The sequence below is a fragment of the Aulostomus chinensis genome, chromosome 17 (genome assembly GCF_037954235.1).
Source record: "Aulostomus chinensis isolate RoL2024-O1b breed Wild chromosome 17, RoL_Achi_v1.0, whole genome shotgun sequence".
NCBI classification, from domain to species: domain Eukaryota; kingdom Metazoa; phylum Chordata; class Actinopteri; order Syngnathiformes; family Aulostomidae; genus Aulostomus; species Aulostomus chinensis.
This window is the reverse complement of record NC_141336.1, coordinates 11635774-11657756: the sequence shown is the minus strand read 5'-3', so window position 1 is coordinate 11657756 and position 21983 is coordinate 11635774. Positions and strand designations below refer to the sequence as shown.

The 21983-nt window shown below is 42.0% G+C and overlaps 1 protein-coding gene across 4 annotated transcripts in view; it reads right to left on the bottom strand.

Moving 5' to 3' along the window:
- Positions 1-21983, bottom strand: part of sptb (spectrin, beta, erythrocytic) — a 43653-nt gene that overhangs the window by 9389 nt on the left and 12281 nt on the right. For all 4 annotated transcript variants that reach the window (XM_086181660.1, XM_086181662.1, XM_086181661.1 and 1 more), the window contains 21 exons: positions 16850-17001; positions 16528-16701; positions 15044-15141; positions 13422-13502; positions 13153-13268; positions 12934-13046; positions 12660-12847; positions 11438-11555; positions 10831-10989; positions 10330-10632; positions 10094-10244; positions 8037-8907; positions 7748-7885; positions 6266-7025; positions 5833-6035; positions 4412-4502; positions 3833-3979; positions 2228-2494; positions 1773-1997; positions 976-1065; positions 154-444 (listed from right to left, as the gene is read on the bottom strand). In XM_086181660.1, coding sequence (XP_086037786.1) covers positions 154-444; positions 976-1065; positions 1773-1997; positions 2228-2494; positions 3833-3979; positions 4412-4502; positions 5833-6035; positions 6266-7025; positions 7748-7885; positions 8037-8907; positions 10094-10244; positions 10330-10632; positions 10831-10989; positions 11438-11555; positions 12660-12847; positions 12934-13046; positions 13153-13268; positions 13422-13502; positions 15044-15141; positions 16528-16701; positions 16850-17001 — 4736 coding nt within the window. The remainder of the gene's footprint in view (positions 1-153; positions 445-975; positions 1066-1772; positions 1998-2227; positions 2495-3832; positions 3980-4411; positions 4503-5832; positions 6036-6265; positions 7026-7747; positions 7886-8036; positions 8908-10093; positions 10245-10329; positions 10633-10830; positions 10990-11437; positions 11556-12659; positions 12848-12933; positions 13047-13152; positions 13269-13421; positions 13503-15043; positions 15142-16527; positions 16702-16849; positions 17002-21983) is intronic.

The following is a 21983-nucleotide window of genomic DNA, read 5'->3' as shown; positions in this document are numbered from 1 at the left end:
AAGCCTGTCACTTGATTAAAGACAAACCGTGTCATCGTGTTAACGCGTGCTGAAACACTTATTTGCTCAACAATGAAGTGTCTTGTTTTGATTTAATTGTGTCCTGCAGACATTTGTGACCGTCTCGTCTCTGATGCACCTCCTTCCTCTCACCTTTGCCTTTTCATCAGCAATCATGTACAGCTCCTGCTCCCCGATCCAGGCCTCAGCCTCGTCCGCATCATTGAAGTACTGCTGGGCCATGTTGGAGGCATTCAACCTCTCTTTGCGCTTAGCCATCTCATCCTGCAGGCGGGCCCACGTCTCCTCCAGGTCCTTTGACTGATACCTGATTCGCTCCTCCTCAGGTCGGCCCTCTGCTCTGGCAGCAGCTGCCATCCTCCTTCCACGCTCGAGCACTTCATCGATGCGAGGCTGGTGGCCCTCGATCTCCCTCTGCAAGGTCTGATTAGACAGAGAAGGACACAGCTATTGGTCTTCTGAAGTCGTTATCAGGAGTTCACACACTTTATAACTATTTGAGAAGATCCACAATATAGAGAAATATATATCATATATTATATATCATATAACTTATAATGAAAAATCTTGCAAACGTAAGTTGGTCCTCTATTTTTTATTTAGTTTGAGCTCAAAACCTGAAAAGATTTATCGACAAGTTAATCAGTGTTTAATGATTAATGTTTGAACCAAGAAATACGTGCCAGCTCTTGTGATAATAAATCAATCTTTTTCCTGTAAAAAAAATAGAGAAAAAAAGCTATAAATTCTCTGCTTCTTAAAAGCTGCTTGTAAGCAGTTTGGGATTATTGTTGGCAGAAAATTAATAACTTGTATAATGACTTTCAGTATTAAAAAAAAGTCATCATTTCCCATTTATCGATCAATTCATGAAGAAAAATAATTATCTAATTAGTAATCATCTATTGAGTTGCAGCCATGAAAGAAATACTCATCAGCAGTTGAATGTGTCACCTGGTTTTTCTTCAGCAGCATTTGCACAGTTTGAAGATTGTGTCCATGCTCCTGTGACATTGCCAGGGGCATGCGCTCCTCAATCCAGAGCTGATGGAGGAGAGAGAGAGAGAGAGAGAGACAGAGACAGAGAGACAGAGACAGAGAGACAGAGAGAGAGAGACAAACCAAGACGAAAAAGATTAGGATAAAATTGCACATATGAGAAATAGCTTTAAAAAAACCATTGATGTACACATGAGTATTGAAAATGTTAAGACTATCTTACACTGAAATATGCTCCTTCATATATATATATATATATATATATATATATATATATATAATATATATATATATATATATATATAATATATATATATATATATATATATATATATATACACACACATACATATATATATATATATATATATAAAGTACAATAAAAAAAATCCTTCTTTAAGATGTCTCCTCTATCTGACTTAAGTGGATTTAGGCAGAGAAAGCAATAAGGGATTAAAGCGTCTCCCCTCATTCACCTGGAGAGTCAATTTCATGGAGAGAGAGACTGGTGGCCGTACTATCTTGCATACCAAGTCTACTGTAATTGAAAAACTAATTTCCAAATTAATATGTTATCTTTTTGAGTGGAAAAACACCCCTTGAAGTTTTGGTTTCTAGTTACTGTGTTGTCGTTCAAAACCCAAGAGAAATCCAGCTGCCTCCCTTTAAAATATACGCGCTTTGTACCCGTTCAGGTCAATTTCATTATGAGTAACTCTTGAATTTGGCTCTGAAAGGGGATCCACGCTCACCAGCTCATCGGCCAGGTCCCTGTAGTACTGATGGACGGCCTTGGCGGCCTCCAGCTTGCCCTTGCGCTGGGCTAGTGGTGTGAGGAGCTGCTGGAACTCCATCTGCAGAGCCTGCTGCTCCGCCTCCAGCTCTGGCTGGTCCTCCCTTCCTCCGCCGTGCTGCCTGACGGCCTCCTGGAGCTCCTCCAGCTCTCGTGCGCGGTCACGCACCTGGTTCTCTGTCATCTATCATGGATCAGTTTGAGAAGAAGGTGACTTTTATTTGACACCAGGATGTCAAACTATAAGTTCTTCATATGTGATGTTTCGAAGTGAACAGTAAAACACAGGTGATCTTGAGAAAGCAGATAATGTGAAAAGAAGCACCTTAGAAGGAAATATTCACTTGTTAGTCAGGAATTACTCAGGTAAGATACAAGAGGTGCACACAACCAAAGCAAACTAAATACACAGACCTGATGTTTCTTGAGCAGGATGTTAGCATTAGTCAGGTCTTTGACGTCCTCCTCTCCACTCTGGAGCTGCTGCTGCAACTCACCCAGCCACTTATTCATGTCAGCCAGACTCTGGTCAAAGAGCTCTGAGCGGTTGGCATCAAACAGGAGCCGAGCCTTCTCCTGGGTGGTGGACTCCAGCTTGTCCCACAGCTCGTGGAGTTTGGCCAAACGCTCCGTCACTATGGGCTCAAACTCAGGCTTGGACTCTATGAGCTCCTGGCCCTCCTGGCAACACCAGAACACCGAGAATAACCTTAAAACGACTCTTATATAGTGTCTGTAGAGGCAGAGAACTGACGGATAAAACTGACTGCGTACAGGCTTTGAGACCTTCTTTAATGTCAGATGATGTCTTACACAAACACAAAATCTTCGGGCTTTTTTTTTTTTTATAAACCATCATGATTCATATCCCGTTTGTGTCTTCAGGCCTCTGATCTGATCAAACAACACCAATGCAACTCTGATGGAGCGGATTAACAGAATTCCCAACAGTGAAACAATTAATATATTTTCTTCCAATAACTCATGAATATTTTAAGTTATACCTTTGAAAATTTGAAAGTAGGTTTTTCAGGAGCTTTGTGATATTTTAACATCCACAGTTTGTTTGTCTTGAGTCCTGCACTAGCGTATATTTCTGCAATTTTTCCCTTGTTTTCCTTCTGCATGAGCTAATGTTGGCCTGATCTGTCTCATTAAAAAAGCAAAGAAAGTATACCTGGTTACAAAGCTGGCTAGCTCACCTGAGCTCCCCTGTGCAGTGTGGAACACATACTTTGTTTCGTGATACTTCAGAGGTGACTGCTTGGTAAATAATTTTACACTTCATACTGTCCTCAGGTCAAATTTCTCTTTTCAAAAGTTTGTTTTACTTCAAAATGAGGTGCAGTTTCATGTAAAATAGATCTTTTGGGCCTGTATTCCAAAAGTAATATGAAACTTGTGGTCATGAGTTGGAAAGAAGTTCATCGAAAGTGTGCAATACTGACTTTGATCATTATACATCATTTATCATTTTTATCCCCTGCCTCCCTTGCCTCCCAGAAGCTTCCTTCTTCAGCTGTTGTTAACATTTCCATGTTTCCCACATTCTGTGTTATAAACTGTTTTCTTGTCTGTAACAACATCTGTTGCACGTCTGTCCGTCCTGGGTGAGGATCCCTCCTCTGTTGCTCACCCTGAGGGTTCTTGGATTTTTCCCTGTTAAAGGGGTTTTCTATGGAGTTTTTCCTCAGTCGATGTGAGGGTCTGAGGGCAGAGGATGTTGTTATGATGCCATGTTAGCCCTTTGAGACAAACTGTTGGTGAAAACGGGCTCTACAAGTAAAATTGCCTTGCCTTGCCTTATGTCTTAGAAACATTCATAACAGATGAGCTTATTTTTGACTTGGGAGGACAAGTGCATAGTTGACATGAAGAGAACACAAGGGTTGAGAATAAATGAAATGGAAAAGCACTTGAGACACACACACACACACACGTGCACACACACACACGTGCACACACACACACACACACACACACACACACACACACACACACACACACACACACACTGACCTGGTCTACTTTGTTGAGCCAGTCCTTATTGGAGGCCAGCTCAGCCATGAAAGCCTGGTGTTTCAGCCACTTGCTGTGGAGGTTCCGGGCCTCGTCGTACGAAGTGTCCTGAGCCGTCAGCATCTTTTCGTTGATCCACACAGTCAGCTGACGTACGCAAGTGGAAGAGAAATGAGTAGATTCAAATCCTGGTCTCGCATGAGGAAAAGTGAACAACAAAGATCCATGCAAGCACATTTTCAAAACTCTGGAAAGTCATGGAAATGTCAACATTTTACATTTCTGCAGAGGTGACTTTTTGTGAGGATTTACGTCTTTATCTTTTCAAAGCAGAGCATTTACCAAGAAGCCAAATGGGAACTCTATCCTGGGAAGGGAAGATACAAATTTAGTTTAAGAAGTGTTGCTGTGCTGTAATAAACACAGCAGAGTGTGTCTGGCAAATTGTCTGCAATAATCAAGAGATAAAACGTAAAAAAAAAATGCTGTGGTGAGATTTTCAGAATGAATAATTCAGCAAATAATCAATGTAGGAGTTGATGTCACCCAACGATTACAGTAAACAAATGCAGAACTCACATCTTGAGTGTTTTGCAGGAAGTGCTGCAGGTCGCGGTTATCTCGGAGTTTCTCTGACACCTCCTGGGCTCTTCTTTTATTTTTGTCACGCCTGAAGGTCAGAAACAAAACCAAGCAAATACATTATAAAAATATACAACTTCAGAGTGCTATCTTCCTCCAGCACTTTCATCGAACTCTGCTCTCGGCGAGGAGAAGGTGAATCCATTCCAGCAGAGAAATACCTGACACGCTAACCCAAAACAGCCATCTGTTTCTCTGCTTTTACAGTGAATAAAAGCTCTCACTTTAAGATCAATATCCATTATTGCAGGGGCCTGTCGACTGAGTTAATGGGCCGAGCACCCTTGGCCTCTCGTTTGCTTCTTGTCAATAGTAATGACAGGGAATCTGCCTCACTAGTGAGCCGCTCCAAACTTGCAAGAAATTAGAATGAACTAGTTTATTGTTCTACATCACATCATGAAGTATTCATTAAATTGCTAAAAGTGCAATTTGGATGTAAGTGAATATTAAAAGCTAATACAAACTTGAGAATAAAAGCTCTCATAGTCCATCTAAAACGCTTCTAACTTTAGAAAACCCCACAAATGATAAAAGCTGCTATCTGAAGCAATATCTACCATCCAAAATGGGTCTTTTTAGCCTATAAAAATGGATCTCCTTAAGGGTGCAAAAGCAACAGTGAGGGTGCCTCTGATTTTGGTCAAATCACAATAAATGAGATCCCATGTTCCCTCTGATGTCCTAGAGGTAGATTTAGCAAACTTCCTGTTATTTCATCCCTTTATACACAAGGATGGGTTCAGAATTGCTGCTGTCTGTCTTAAAACAACATTAAGGTGTAAATATAAACACATTGACTGGTCTGGCTGACTTTAATCATCTCGATCTATAATTTCAATGTCAGTAACGGGGAGGGGGGGGGTCTTTTTGTAAAATAAAGTCTCTATCTGGGGGTAATGTAAGGCTTTAGAAGTCTGAAATTTTCCAAGTGAGTTGATATCTCTAAAGTAATGTTCGTAAGATTATATATCGATATTGCAAACAGGCTTCTAAGTATTATGGCGTTCTTTTTTCCCACTTCGGCCGGCTCTACGATGCTGTAATTACGATTGATGAACCTACATTGCTGCTCCCACTCAAGAGAGAACATTTGTGACCTCAGTGACTTCTCTGTTGTCACCTGCTACTCATCTAGTTTCATTTTGGGTCTCAGAATGAAAAGAGAATTTCATTTCATGTTTTTCCAAATCAGAAATCAGTTAAAAAACTGTGACTGAGGGACTAACAGACAACAAAAATACCCTTTTAGATTGATATTTGTTTGGTCAAGTAAAGATTTCACAGCACTACGACAAAATCATAATACATGTCAGGAGTATTTGACTACACTCCCATTTACACAAACTTAGAACTACCTGTCAGCGATTGAGTCCATTTTCTCCTGAACTTTGCCGGCGTACAAGTTGTTGCTGTCCACCAGCCGCTGTCCTCCCTGCAGAGCTCCATCAATCTTGTCCTCATTAGCCTCCATGGTGCTCACAAAGTCCTCATGCTTCTTCAGAGCCTTCTCAGCCCCGGCCAAGGTGTCTGGCTGGTCTATGTGGGCCAAGGTGTACTCCTGCAACACAGCGGCCCACATCAGGTAGGAACAAAAGGAGAAAAAACCCAAGCAGCCAGCTACACTATAGGACAAGCACGCAGTATGAAACTGACCACGCTTCATTTTTCCTTTAACAGCATTCTTCTGTAGCCTCGCTAACCACATGACTAACAAGCCTGCTGTGATGAATGACCTCTACATAAACACAAACTATTATTCAATGTCAGACCTCACACGAAGCTCAGTACCTGATTGTTGAGGATGGCCCCAACAGCCTTGCCGTCCCTCATGAATTGCTGGAATCCCAGACACTGCTCCAGGAAGTTCTTGCGACTGTCCCACATCTTCTGGAGCTCGTACCAACCGCGGTCCAGACCATTCAGCCTCTGCTCCAGCTGCTGGTACTGAGGGTCGTCCTCCTGACCCTGGATGACCTGAGCGCCGGTGTCCCTAACACGGTGATAGTTTTCTTCATGGTTCTTTATGTCTTCACGCACAGCATCGTGAAGGCTCAGCTCTGCCTCAGCTTCTGGCAGCGTGGCGGGCATTTCCTCTGATGCCACAGCCTTCTGGGTCTTGAAAAGCCACGACTGGAAGTCATCCATGTCTTGGAGGAAGGTCTGCAACTTGCTGACCTCCCCCAAGGAGTCCTCTCTGTCACTCATGGTCTTTTTAAGCGTGTCCCATGCTGCTTCCAGCTCTCCTCTACGGGCCAAGATGTCGTTAGCATTGTCCGGGTGGTCCTTGGCCAGCTGGTCTGCCTCGCTCCTCAGGAAGGTGAGCTTGGTTTCAATCGCTGCCAGATCTCTCTGTATACCAAAAAGCTTCCTCTGGATGGTCATGACAGCAGCCAGGTCATTGCCCAAGTCCTGTGTGGACTCAATCACTCGGGTCTTGTCTTTAATCCAGGTCTCTGTCTCATCACACTCCAGCCCGTAGTTGTGCAGGCTGCCAGCAGAGTCCACTCTTCTCTTCTTGTCCTCCACCATGGCCTTGAAGGCGTCCCACCTGGAACACAACCAGTCATCACTCCGTGTTAGCACCTGCTCCTCAGTCTGAAAATAGTTTTATCAAAACTGAATGTAGGTGCAGTTTTTTCGAATAAAACATCTACATCTTTTTTTTTTAACTTATTCTGGGTTTAGGGTTATAAATGAATAAATATTGAAAAAATCATTAGGAATTTATTTTATGTGCGAATAGAAGAATGAATGTAAATATACTTACTATAGGGAGAGAAACAGAATTTTATATCCTGATAAATATTATGATGAAAGGAGAGTCATGAGGTTTTTGTAATGCAAACTGGTTCGTTTATTTATGTGTTTTTTCTCTTATCTCTCTTTTTTTACTGTTCCTTTTTCAAAGTTCCAAAAATTATTGAAATAAACTTTTCTGGGTTTTGTGTTTTCTATGTTGTGTGTTTTTTCTGGAAAACAATGTAATTTAATCCTGATTTTACAGAAATTTTTTGAGAAAAATATTTTATCATCAACTAATCATTGGAAACTTACTATATTCCTTGTATGTTAACTTGCTAACTGTTCATCAGATCATCAGAATTAATAAATCCACCGCCATATCTATTTCATCTAAATTCAGACTTCCTTCCAGAGAACCTCATGAGACATTTTCAGACATTTTTCACCCAAATATTTTTTTTTGTCCCCAGGAAACAAAAACAAGTATTGATAGTGTTTTAGCTCCAATGCTGAGTGTCATGAACGCACCTCTTGTTCAGTCTTGTCTGACATTCCTTGATCTCTTTGGTTCGGGGGTGTCTGCTGTCCTCCAGCTGCTTCACAGCTTTGTTGACATCATCGACTCTCAGCTGAACGTTGGCCATGTCTTGAGCTAGAATGCTCAACCTGCAAACAAGCAGCATGTTAGAATGGAAATGGTTTAATGCGCATGATGATGCATGACAAGTCATATTACTTTTTATTTTTTTGACTGGATCGTGTATGTAATTGTAATGTTAAATATTGGTATGTATTAATGTAATTCTGGCATGTGTACCTATTCTGGACAACTTCCAAATCCTCCAACTTATCGGGCACCTCCAAGTCCACCAGCCAAGTCTCCTTCTGACCCATCCAGAGTTCACAGGCATCGGTCTCACTGAAGATGGTGTAGAGCGCCATCGTGTCATCCAGCTTCTTCTGCCTCAGGTCAGCCAGGGACAAGAGCTCCATGTACAGGTCCTTGATGTCTTTCAGACGTCTCTGGATATCAGGGGTGTTCTGCAGCTCCTCAGGCAGAGCATTTGCCTGCTTAGATAGAGCTTCGATGGTGGCTCCATTCTTAATTGCTTCATTACGCAGGTCTTTATGTTTCTTCAGCTGTCGCTGTGTGGTGTATTCATCATGGCCGACATCATCACTGCTCATCTGTCTCTTGGCGTCCAGCAGCCAGGCCTTGAGTTCGTCAGCATCTCCCTGAAACTGGAAGAACCTCTGGGTGTCCTGCAGGTTCTGTTTCCGAAACGCTGCCAGTTCCTCCAGCTGCTGCCATTGCCTCTGGATGTTGCTCATGCGTTCTTGGACTTTAGGGGAACCAAAGTGCTTGGCCTGGATCATATTTTCTCCTTCAGCCAGTACCTGTTGGAGATTAGCACGGCGTGCCCCAATCTCATCCTCGAAGGCGCTGTGTTTGCTCTGGAAAACTAGCACGCTCGTCAGATCCTTTCCATAATCCAAAGAGGAGAAAATGTGCTCCTTCTCCTTAATCCAGCTCTCCAACTCCGCCGCCTCCCACAGGAAGTTCCAGAAGCGTCGGGATTGCTCAAGCCGAGCTCTACGCTGGGCAGCCAGGGCACAGAGCTCCTGGTAGCAGAGCTCCAGGTGCTGCACCCTGTCCCTGATCACCTGGGGATCACATGGTTTATAACCTGGAAAAAATGGATGACAGAGGAGATATTTTTGTACTGATTTCACATTCTCCTACAGGATCCCCTGCTTTACCAGTATTTGTGCTGGAAAAGCACAAAACAGAGCCATGAATGAAGAGAAAATACACACATGAAGGGACTAATTCATCAACAAAATGAGAGAAGATTTTAACCTCTCACCATTAATATACTTGAAATGCTTATCTAAAAATCTTCAGTTCAAATTCTTATTTATTGTGTTTTTCCTAAGCGAAAGTTACCTTTGTTAGAAGTATTTGGATGTGGTTGTCAACACTGACACCGTTTCTTTCCAACTTTTTTGTTCAATTTAAGCGATACTTCAACCAAAAAGTTTTCTTTGGCTTTCAAGTACTCACAAATAACACAAATAAGTGCTTTGAGCTCACAAGGATGTTTTTGCTTTTTTTTCCCACCTTTGAGTCACTTGAGAATTTGTGAGACTTTTTTATTTTGAACAGTTTTGTTGTTGTTATTAGTTGGTGACTGCAATGGCCACAAGCTTCAAACTAACTACACATGGCTGTCCCTCTCTACTTTCTGGAGTAACAAAGTTCAACACACCTGTTGGTAAGTATTGGAAAGAAATGTGCTTTTTGGGCAAAGTCTCACTTTAACAATAGCAAACATCCAACACGGCAGAGTTTAACATTGTCCTCACACCCACAGAAACGCATGAAAAATACTGTTAAATACACTATACTATGTAGTAGCAGGACAAAATGTTGAAAATGTAATATGTTGTACGTCTTTGGTTTATAATACAATATCAGTACACTACCAACAGTTGTCAACATATCATTTTAAAAGCTGTTATAAAGGGATTCCCTTTAGCAACTTTGACGTGTTGTTTGTAGAACATGTGTAAATGCGCATGAAAGACGTGCTAAGCTTGATCTCAGCTTCAAGTTCGGTAAAACTGACACTATCTTGCAGTGGATGAATAAATAATTCCTGCTTTTTGACACCGTGATGCATCTTGGATGGATTTAGTTGTAATGTTCAAATTATCACAGAATAATTTTGGGCAAAGTATTGCGAGTAATTCTGTGATTCCCAACCCTAATACTGTATCATTCATTTCTGCCACAGACCGATTTCAGACAGAACTCACTCAGTGTGTCAATGTGACAACAGAAGATTTCTCCAGATGAGCTTCCACACTTACTATCTCCATTAGCGAACTTGAGAGCAGCAGCACTAGCATTCTGCACCCTCTCTGCCTGCAGAGCGATGTCATTCTCAACCAGAGTGTGTTTCTGTAACAAATCTTCCACTTCCAACAAATGTTTCCCAAAGTCAGGGGACAACAGCCGAGCCTGAGGGGAGAAGGGACAGACTGATCAGCCTGGAGTCAAGACAATAACTGTTAGAATATGATGAATACTGGCTTCTGCTCTACACCTTCATCTCATCCATCCAACTGATGATGTGCAGCATCTCCTGGAAGATCCTTTGTAGCGTTAAGTTCTTATCAAGGCGCCCCCTACGGGCCTTCAACAGCTCCTGCAGGTAGTCCCACAGCCGAAGGATGTTGTCTTTCCGCACATCAGTCCGTTTGGCATCATGGTAGCGCTCCGACTCCAGCTCCTGTGAGATGTTCACCAGAGCCTGAACACGTTCTTCATAGGCAGCAATGTCAGTCTCAATGGCGTCATGCTTCTTCTTCGCCGCTTCCACAGCTGGCAGGTCGTAACCAAAGTTATCCTGGAAAGGGAGAGGGAGGGACGATCAGACTCTATTGTCCACGAGACAAATATATCTTGAACAAAAATAGGGAGAGATCTTGTATGTAACAAGCAGAACTTCTCTCGTCCTTAAATGTTATCAAGTTCTTGCAAGGGATTATTTTTCGAATAATGTCAGATGAAATTTATAGATTTTTTTTTTTTACTGCTGTTTTACCTGAGCCACTAATCTCTGGTTTTCCAGGAGCCAGGTCTCTCTCATGGCTGCCTTCCTGTCGAATCTTCTTGCCATCTGCTCCAACTTCTCCTGTCTGATCAGTTCATCTCTAAGGACACGCTCACGATCGTGTTCTGCCCTCTCCAGACGTTCCCAGGCCTAAAACAAGAAGTTTTTTTTTCAAGAAATTGGAGCATAAAAGCAACAAGATACTTCTTTAGCTTGATTATCTCCCCAAGAGCTCTCCTAGAGCGCAGTCATGTTATAATCAAGCACAGAGTTGAGGAGATGTTCACAGCTGTTTCATTCACTACATTTCTCTAACGTGTGCTTCTTACTTGAATGCATCTCTCCATTTGAGCTGGAAACATCTAATATTCTTCTTGTCGTCAAATAGCTGTTTTATTGAGTATTCTGTTGAATTAACACGGTAGTTTTCATTTATGAATGAATTTAGTCTGTCCAACGGACTTGTATTCTTGGGTTTCAAACAAAATAAGTTAATATCCTGTTCAAAGAGATAATCTCCATATCAAAACTGCAAACGATGATGTGATGATCAGCCAAATATTCATATCTATCTCAGTGTGCAACCCAGGCTTCTCACCCTATTGATATCTGCGACCAGGGCTCCCTCTTTAGGTGTGTAGACCCTCTGGTTGTTGGCCCTCATTCGACTCTGGATGGTGAACAGCAGCACCTCGAGGTTACCCTTCTCCTGAAACCTGTTAGACAATCGAGACGTACAATATAGTCAACTTTGGCCATAGAGGTCACTGCAAAGACCAATTCAGCTGTAAAAAAATAAATAAATGTGGATCACGTAGAAAAAAAAACCCCCACCATTCCAAAAATTCCTAGTAAATTATGGCGTGTTCATTTAGCACCGTTCGACTGGCACATCTGAGTGGGGGTGTATTATGTTTTGAACGAGAGCAGCAGCAGCATCGGTCTGACTGATAGGTCTGGTCCTGTCTTTGACTCCAGGTCATTGCTCAAAGTTCTACACCAAAACAATGTCATTGAAGTGTGACTAGTTGCTATGGTGACGCTAACTGCTTAGTCTATCTATAGAGAAAGCAACAAAGTATCAGATGAGAGACACTTCTCACGCTCAAGACCATGAGCGCTATTTTCTCTGTCTTTGTATCATGAGAGAGAGAAGAGAATCTGCAGAATATAAAAAATATGTTTTTGGTGTCTAAAATGTGAGAAATAAAGCGAGTTAAAAAAATCATTTGAATCAATGAGGCAGTTGTTGCAGACGGTACGCCTGTCACTTGGAGTCATGCAAAGGGTTTTTGCTCAAGTTGGAAAGAAGACAAATGGGACCTGATGAAGATCCATAATGGAAAGAATCAACATATTTGTTCAAAAAAGGTGGTGTCCGGGTTCTTTTCCTGAAAACAATCAAAGTCCTGCCTTTGGCCCAGTCCACAATGCCGATGTGAGTATAGTTCATTTTTAACCAAAATAAGACACATTTGCCAATATACTGGCAAATAATTATGTGCAATTTTTGGCTTTGAAGGCGGGTTAAACAGCTTGTATGTGATATCCCCTACAAATGCTAGTTGCCAGAGGTAATTAATATAACAATAAAATTACTTAAAATTCCAAGATTAGATCAATCCAATCCAATAAGTGTAAAGATAGAAACATTCCCTCTTTATATAAATAAGTAAAAGTGAAAACAGCAAGTAAATTTAGGTTCTTTTAACATTTTTTAGAAAATACATTCCAGTTGCACAGTTTCCTTTTGTCAAAAGTCCAGGACCCACTGAATGAATGAGAGTGGTGAAGTGAAGCGGCGGCCTGGCCTGACTCACTTGGGTGGCTTCTCTACGGTGCGGTAGGTGTTGAAGGCTTGAAGCTGCTGCTGCACTCCAGTCAGCGAGTTGGCAAGTTTCCGGTTGTTCAGCACAATGATGGTCTGCTCGATCCACGTCAGCAGGTCTGATGCCAGAGTCTCGTACTTGTCGATCATCTGCTCTGTCTCGATGGCCTGATCTAGAACCTGAAGAAGAAAGGAAGGAGGGAGGGACGTGAGGAAAACGAGAACAAACTCTGGTTTTGTAAGTGTGCATCATCTTTCCATCTCACCTTTCCAACTCTCTTTCCCTCGACAGCAAGCTGCTTCATCTTTGAGAAGTAATGGTAGAATGCCACGACGTACGTGATGATGGACTTCTCGTCTGGGTTCTCTGTGAACACATCTACATAACAGAATGGAAGACAAGTCAGTCGTTGGTCCTCAGGTATTTTTCCACCAGGCCTGAATATCATAAACATTTATTTCTACTTGAAGGTACAGCCACTTGCCTTCTGGATCTAAAAGCTTGGTCACGCCAAGCTGTTGCTCGGCTACATTGAAGGCATTCTGCAGGTTGTGTGTTGGGTTGGACCTCTTCAGACGATTATAGTCCACCAGATCTGGCCTGGGAGAGAAAGATGGGGGAGAAAGAGAGAAAGAGAGCACAAGACAGTAAAAGAGATGAAGAAGAATGAGCAGGACGACACTGAGCAGACTTGGTTTGGTGTTTACACTGTAGAGATGGCGAGAGTGGATTTGATCATTCATCTCCCCTTACCGGTGTTTGTGTATGAGAGCGTTGAAGGCCATGCCGTCTTTCCAGCTGGTGGTGAAGTTCGTGATGTTGACGTTGGGATATCTGCAGAACAACAGCCGGAGGAGATTATTAACGGAACATGAGGGACGTTGCTGAGAAGCTCCTGCTCTAAATCAATGGCCAGGATCTGTTTTTCCTCTCTTTGGGCTTAAAGCAGATGAAGAGTTTTCTGAAAACAGTAACATCCATTTCCCTCCGACCAGGAAACTTAAAGTCAAGAGGCAGATTAAAATACCTGTACAGTCAATAAGAAGCTAATGCTAGCTTGATTCTGTTCACTGCTTAACAAAATCCAGCTCCAGGAAGTAACCGTGCTAAGCCAGGAAATAATCAAACAAACCTCCCTAATATAACTCCAGCACTCGACAGTGAAACCACTTTGCACTGCTCGTCCCCTGGCGTGGTGAAACACCAGAATTACCACGAGTGCTGTGCTCAGGTTTCAAATTATTTCAACATTGACCTTGGTTGCCTTCAACCTCCTAAAGGGTAATCAATAAGAAAACTGTACACTTTTGTGGTTAGCAAGGATATTCTTATGAAATTAATACAACATACACAGCACAGTTTGCAACCACAACTGATGGAACAAATGTGTCTGTCATGGCTGGAAACTGTGCACGGCTTTTGATGACATATATCTCCGGTTTGAGCTCATTCCATTAGATTAGCGAAAAGCATTGCTCTTCCCCTCACTGCAAGGGGAAACAGTATGCACTTAGCATAGTGGTGCAGAGGCAAAGCAGAGGCACATGTCATCAAAATCTCTGCAAGGTTTCAATGAAACAAAGGTAGCTACCTTTCAGGATAGCTTTAGCATTTATTTTAGTCAGCTCCTAATGTGCAGCATGGCTCAGAGGTAGAGTGGCCTTCTAGCAACCGAAGGGTCGCAGGTTCAATCCTCGCTTCCCCCGGTGACAATGTCCAAGTACCCTTGAGCAAGAAACTGAACTCCTAATTGCTCCTGATGGCCCTGCGACGGACCGGCAGCAACATAACAGCAACATCAAAAGTGACACAATTTTGTAAAGTCTTTAATTAAAAGGAACGATTGTTATTTACTGTTGTTGCTGTTGACTAGCCTGCGCTCCCCTCCCATGAACCAGTCTGCCATCCAGTCCTCCCATCAAGCTAGCCCCCCCCCCCCCCCCCCCAATCTACCAGAAGTTCTGTGCTATAAACTGTTTTCTTGTCTGTAACAACATCTGTTGCACGTCTGTCCGTCCTGGGTGAGGGATCCCTCCTCTGTTGCTCACCCTGAGGGTTCTTGGATTTTTCCCTGTTAAAAGGGTTTTCTATGGAGTTTTTCCTCAGTCGATGTGAGGGTCTAAGGGCAGAGGATGTTGTTATGATGCCATGTGAAGCCCTTTGAGACAAACTGTTGGTGAAAACAGGCTCTACAAGTAAAATTGCCTTGCCTTGCCTTATTTTTGGGTAGACTAGAAGCTGGTATAATACTCTGTAACAAAAACATTGGCACCTAAAACATTTACAGCTGTGCAAAAGATTTTCATTCTCATTTAAATTCCCAGCAGATGCTTTCCAACAGCTCAGTGAAGCTAAAGGTCACACATCCCTCTCACCCTGCAGTTTTCATCTGACACCACAGAAGAAGAGCGTCCTTGGCCGAGCGCGTCTCCTTCTGGTCTGCCTGGCCCGTTTCCACAATGATGTCCTGAATCTGATGAGGACAACAAACACAGCTGGTTGGTAAATAATGAGACAACAACAAAAGTCTGACAAACATACAGGTTGGGAACATTTAACTAAATTATTTATTAAAGCTTGACGAAAGATTAGGTGTTTTTATTGGTGTAAGACAAAACCATTCAATGGTATTAGAAGGCCTGACTCTCACACGTCTAATCCTGGAGTCCGACTGACAGAATGAAGGTAGGTAATTATTGAAGATCTTATTTTCCCACACAATGGGCCGGTAATTAGAGCAGTGATGGGATCTGAGAAACAAGCCCTGAGAGAGGGCTAAATTTAGCCCACTTTGGTTCTCCTGCAGACTGAAAAGACACAGACAGGACCAAGTCAACTCCTTTCTTCAGTTTCCTTTTTTTTTATTATTATTATCTATTAATTTTTGAAAAAAACTGTGAATAATGCAGGAGGCCATATTGTTTGAACTAACACGCCTAAAAATAACAGTGAGGCTGTCAAATTAAAAATAAATATATGCCCCCTCTAAGAAGATGAAAGAGTCAAACAGACGTGTTCTGATGTTCTGGATGCGCCGCTAACGGCTGATAACAACGGATGGAACCTGAAGGCTTCATTTCGAGGTATAAAAAAAAAAAAGAAGAAGAAGAAGGAAAAAAAAAAACATTCCAGGCTGCCAGTTGAAACTGTTTCTGTGCATGCAAGTGAGTCTGAACAATTAACAGAAACAGGAACTGAAGCAGCATTTAAATGAAGACAAAAATACGATAATAATGTTATGAACTTGGAATCCACTGCCCAGCAAATCTGAGAAAAGCCAGAACGTGGAGGAAAATACATACGTGCTCTGTAGCTCTTACCAGTATTTTGGGGAAATGGAACATGTTTTTGGGACAGCAAACACTCAGACACACCATGCTGTCGATACCAAACTAACTAATCTACTCAAATCAGAGGATATAAACCGGTGGCTGTCACGGCATAAAATCTGATCTCAAGCGGGCAGTTTTCGGCTGCCTGACGTGAAAGAAGACCAAACATGGAAATATTTATTGTCGTCGTTCGGAATACCAGCTCCCAGTGTTAGAATGACCAGTGTGAAATAACCAACCAATAGAAACACAGACACTTTGATGAAACCCAGAGGAAGGAAGAAAGGAAATCCTTGACGAGTTGGAAGCTATTGCTAAGCATTGCTTCTTGCTTAGCGTTGTTGGGGTGTCTTTGTTTTATCAGTAGAAAACATGATTGAAGTTTCATACGGGAACACACTGAAGACTATTTTTTTGGACAGACAATCTGAATAAAGCAGATTAAAAAGAAGGCAACTTTCACTTGGGCAAAATGAGTAAAATGAGTGTTCAGAAGCAATGGGCTGTCAGACGATAGTTAGTTTTACCTGGAAGCGAAGGATGATGGTCCAGATGAGGCCGAGGATGAGCCGGTGGTTACCGTCGACGATGTCGTGAGAACCCATGTTCTCCAGGTGGACCCTCTGCTCTTTCAGGAACTGCAAGGCCTTGTCCACATTCTCCAAACAGTGAATACGCATTCGCCCCTTAGTGGGTTTGGGCTGAACACAGAAACAAGAAGATGAAGACGAAAAAAAAAAATGACAAGAGAGTAGGGACCAAAAGAGAGGAGGTAATAATTCACAGGAACAAAAAAAAAAAAGGGAAAGGAGAACATGAAGTAGAAGGGTTGTTGAGGGAGTCTCTCACCAGTCGTTCACCCGACAGAACCTCCAGCAGTTTAATGAGCATGCGTCCATCCCGCAGGTCCAGGTAGAGGTCAGAGATGCGACAGCCGACTCGGGACAGGATTGAGTTGACCCATTTGGTGAAAGTCTTCTTCTGAACTGCCTCACGCTCATCTGATGGGAAGTTGAGAAAGATCATGAGCTCCATGAATAAAGAAATATCTCCACAGCAGCTGGAATGTACGAATGTGTGTATCTAAGCGTTAGTCAGAGGAAATCTCGCTGGTTTCATTCATCCTCAGAGCAAAGTTGTCTTTTTGTACAGAGCATCGAATTTATTGTGCAGAATGTCAATCAATAAACGGCGGATGGTAGTGACTTCCTGTTCAAATGTTGACATTTCTTGGAAACGGCACTGAAGCAGTAGCACTACTGTAATAAATTAGGTACATAAAAGTTAAGTGTACATGTTTTTATGCTGCATATCCCAACTGCAGTTGTGTATGAGTGCATGAGACTTCAAATCCTTCCAATGCACAGCAGATGTTCCTCCCACTCAGTAGCAAAACCTAATTCGATTGGACAAATTGGAGTTTCTTTTTTCATCACTGTTGCGAGGTGTTTGCTCGTGTTGGGGAGGTAACTTTTGTGATAAAAATATCTGTACTACAAATGAAATCTTCTGTCATGATTAAAACTTGATTCCTCGTTTGTTCTACGATGTTGCATCTGGGCTGTTCTTACTGATGATGTCCTGGATTGACATTCTCAGTCACCTCAAGAAGAGTTGCTCTTCTCTTTTTTATACTGCAACCACTGGGTACTTGGCATTCCTCCGCCCAGGTGGAGATAGAATAAGAACATAGAATTATCAAAATCTGAGTCTTAATCCGAAAAAAACCCACTATTGACTCCCTGAGCGGCCATAAAGACAGGGAGGGAAAAAAAAGTTCCCACAATTTGAGAAGTGCTTTTTTCCGCGTATTTTGCACAATGTGGGTCCTCTCCTGGTACTCCAGCTTTCTCCCACACGCCCCCCCCCCCCAAAAAAAAGCTTGTTAGGTTGATTGAAGATGCTAAATTTCCCAAAGGTGTGACTGTCTCTATACAGTATGTGAGCTCTGAGATGGAGAGACCCCACCTCTTGCCTGGTGACGTGTGGAATAGGCTCCACCCCCGCGACTCTTAAAAAATAAGCGGCTGGTGATGAATTTGTAGCCGTGAGATAAAACAAGACAAGACGTTCCCACTCTTTGATTAATTTGTGAAGACTTCACCTGTTTAGACATTTGGAGGAGGAAGTTTGAGGAGGAAGTTATATCACATGGAAACCAATTAACCAAATTTTGGGAACAAGTTATGTCTTGTGATTTTTTTTTTCTTTCTCTCTTTTCAGCAATACACAAAAAATGTGGACTATAATACATATTTGAATTTGATCAATAAAGGCATCCTATCACAGTTTTTGTTATGCTTTACTTTCAGCAACTCACCAATTTTATGTCATTCATGCCCAAGTTAAACACCTAGAACAGTATTCAGGATTCAGGTTCCACAATTTTATTCATTTCCCCAAAAATTTGCTAGTTCCTTATAACTGCTACCCATCAGATTTAATCAAAATCCCTCCATTGGTTTTCAAGCTGTCCTGCAGGAAAGCAAACCAACGAACACTCACACTGGTGATCACCAGGAGCCAAGAATGATGGAGCATCGCCGTCTTCAAATGTGCTCTGTCAACAACAATTTCTGACCCTGTTTACAAATGTCTTTCCCATACATCTCACGTCAATCCTATTGAAACTCAAAAGAGCTGAACATGTTTGTGAGTGAAGCTGCAACCCGACAATGAACTCCCTTTCAAAGTCACTCAGATCTTTTCTTCTTTTCATCTTGATCCAGAGCGACCAGCTCAGCATTTCTATATAAACGCTGTGATCGGACATTGAAAGTTTCATTGTTCCACGCAGCTCAACTGCAGCCGTCATGTTTCCCCACTTAATTATTCAGGTTGTTCCGTTACAGGCCATGTGGTACGGACGTCAGAGTGATTTTTGTTTCTGCATATTTATGCGTTTCCAGTAACACTGGGACGCTAGGGTCACTTAGCTGTAGAGCTTAACGTGCATTAACATCCTGGATAGAGGTTGCGCCAGCCTTACTGGTTACTTCTGGGTAGCTATCAGCGATTGAACGCCAGTAAATAATTACACTCGGGGTTCCTTCAGACTTTCCAAGTGGTATTAGTCCAAACTGATGAAATTTTGGGTGTGAAACAGGTCTTTTTTTTTTTGAGGTTATGTGACACAATATAAACAATATATTCACTCATTTACAGTCACTTCTTTCGCAATGGGGAGAAGTCTTTTGGTGTCACCGTTATTTCTGTGGTCAAATTGCATCAGATAAAGCGTGAGGGAGGGGCTTTAAATCTAAGAAAGCATTCTTGATCACGACCCCCAGTACAGGATGAGTAATGAAATGTTTGAATTGATTTTATAACAAGAGAAAAGAAAGGGGTTTTGATGTAAAATACTGCGATACTGATTTTTTTTTCACATATATTTGGCAAATATCAAGAGATACATTAATAATGAACTAAGGATTTAAACTGGGAAAATGTATTTTTCATAGTTTTCACTCATTTCTACATGCACACACAGCTCTGTAAGTTTATCAGGTCAACCACTCCTCTCAGTCGTCTCCTCGGGCACCACGAGACCTCTCCTAAGTTGCCCGGCTACAGTTTGCCCTCTTTATTCCAGAACCCAAATATGACTGCAAACTAAGAAGTGCAAAGGACTGCATCCTTAATGACCTGTCTAATAAATGATTCAGACGAGGCAGTGGAGAACAAGCAAGAAACAGCTGAAGAGGTGGAACAGAGAACAGAGGAGGGCGGTTTAAAAAAAAGGAAAAGGAAAAGAGGGAAAGAGAGAAGTTAAATGCGTTTGATTGAGGGTTCGAGCGGGAAGAGGTAAGAGAAGACGAGCAAGGAGGGCAAACAGCGGAGGTTGTGCGAGAAAGAAAAGATTCAGGGTTTCAGGTTTAGTCTACAGAGAGCCAACCAAGAAACTAGAACTCCCACGAAAAAAATGACCCAGTAACGTTCCATTCCCATTCATCAAGAGAAGAATATCACATGTAAATGTATGTTAAGCACACAGTGCAGTACACGGTAAATAAATCATGCTTCATTCTCCGCTACATCAATGTGGAGAACCACGTTCATGAAAAAGTAATGGTGATTAACATGCAAATACCTCGTAGGTCCATTAAGAGTGTCAATGTTAATATGGGTTACTGGTAGACAACTTGTCAGATCTCTTTAACAGCTGGCCTGCTGAGGATTATACAGCAGAGGCAGCATGAGGACAATTAAGTACATATTTACAAAGTGTCCATGGCTGATGCTCCTTGCCATGTAGGAAGCACGGCGTAGAGCAGAGGGGAGGCAGAGGTGGAGAGAAGCTCGCGTGCATCCTGCTGAGCCGTCTCCAGATGAGAGGTTCAACTCGCTGAATATGATAACAGCTCGCTGCTAAACAAAGCACTCTAACAGACTCTTTCATCCTAAAATTCATGCTGAGGTTTTGAAGACTTGGTTATTAAATCAATAGGACTTACGAGGCTGGAGATTTCATTTCCTTGCTACTCAGTACATGTTAGATGCTGTCTGTTGCAGGTGTTTAAACGTACTTTTTTTATGTATGTTTGGGGCAATTTTACTCTGGCTGCTTTTGGAATGTAAGTCTGAGAGATATTTAGCTAACAACTACCATGACCTGAGTTGGCTTTGCATGGACATTCATTGTGTTTGACTGCTAGCGGATAGTTGGATCCCAGTAGAGAATAGGGGACCCAGAAGGGCTACAAGCTAAGCTAAAACCTACATTGCTCAAAGGAATCCCTCCGAAAGTTTTTCTCGCTGCTTTACTTTAGTTTGGATTCCAGTAGAGACCAATAGCGGGGAACACAAAGAAAACAGACCATCATTCTCGCAACTTTCCAATAAAATGAACAAGGAAACGGCTGAAACACTGTATACATACGCCAATCCCACTGGTTCACACATTCACATCACAAATTACTTATGTAAAGCTGCAACCTCAACATTATGTCCTAAAATACTCCATCCATCCATTTTCTACCACCCACACAGGAACAGGGAGAACATGGAGACTCCACACAGAAAGATCCCTGTGCTGGAGCCGGGACTTGAACCCGGAACCTTCTTGCTGTGAGGCCACAGTGCTGACCACTGCACCACCGTGCCGCCCTCCTAAAATACTGATACAGTGAATTAAAAAAAAAAACAACAAATTTTATCAATAGGAACCATTTTAAAACCCCAGCTGAACTGGGTCAACTGTACATTTCCAGTTGCAGAATTTGTAAGACTGGTTCATTATCACGGAAACACATTTGTAATGTTTGATAGGAAACTTTGAGGCATTTGATTCAGAAGGGATGAAAGAACATTTTATTTTTAGTCCGTTATTTTTGGAGCATAATGAAGAGGTGTTTTTTGGCAGGATTTTCAAGTCTCCTCAGTTTGTTATGATGAAATTGCTGTGATGACATCTGATAGCAGATTGTGTGATAGAATATTTTAACCATAATGTTCATGTCTACATTTTCACTAGTAAGATTGGTGTGAAAGTTTCATATATTGTTATTCACTTAAATGTGTATCAAAGCAACATTTTTTTATTTACTGTATGATATCAAGTTTGTTGTTATGAGAGAATTGGAGCTGAAAATTCAAATGTTTGCAAAAAATAGCCCACTATAACGCAATATATTTTAAAGCTGATTGTACTTTGTGCTGTTAAAACAGTAGCTGCCATTGTCCTACTGTGTTTTTGCATAATTTAAATATTTCTGCGCAGGAGCAGCTGTCATATTCAACTCCCTTCACTTTCTGTCACTGTTCATCCACCCTGACTGGACGGTAGCAGTATCTCATCGCCGCTGTCCTGCATCCATATTCCAGCTTCCCAGCATATCAGTACAAGACTTACTAAACATTCCTCTGTTCCACTTGCTTTTACTTAAGTAATCTCACATCCGCTCCTTGACTCCAGTGAAGGCCCAATGACTTATTCATGCTGATGGATTTTCCCTGTATACGGCCCAATCCGTCTTTTCCCATA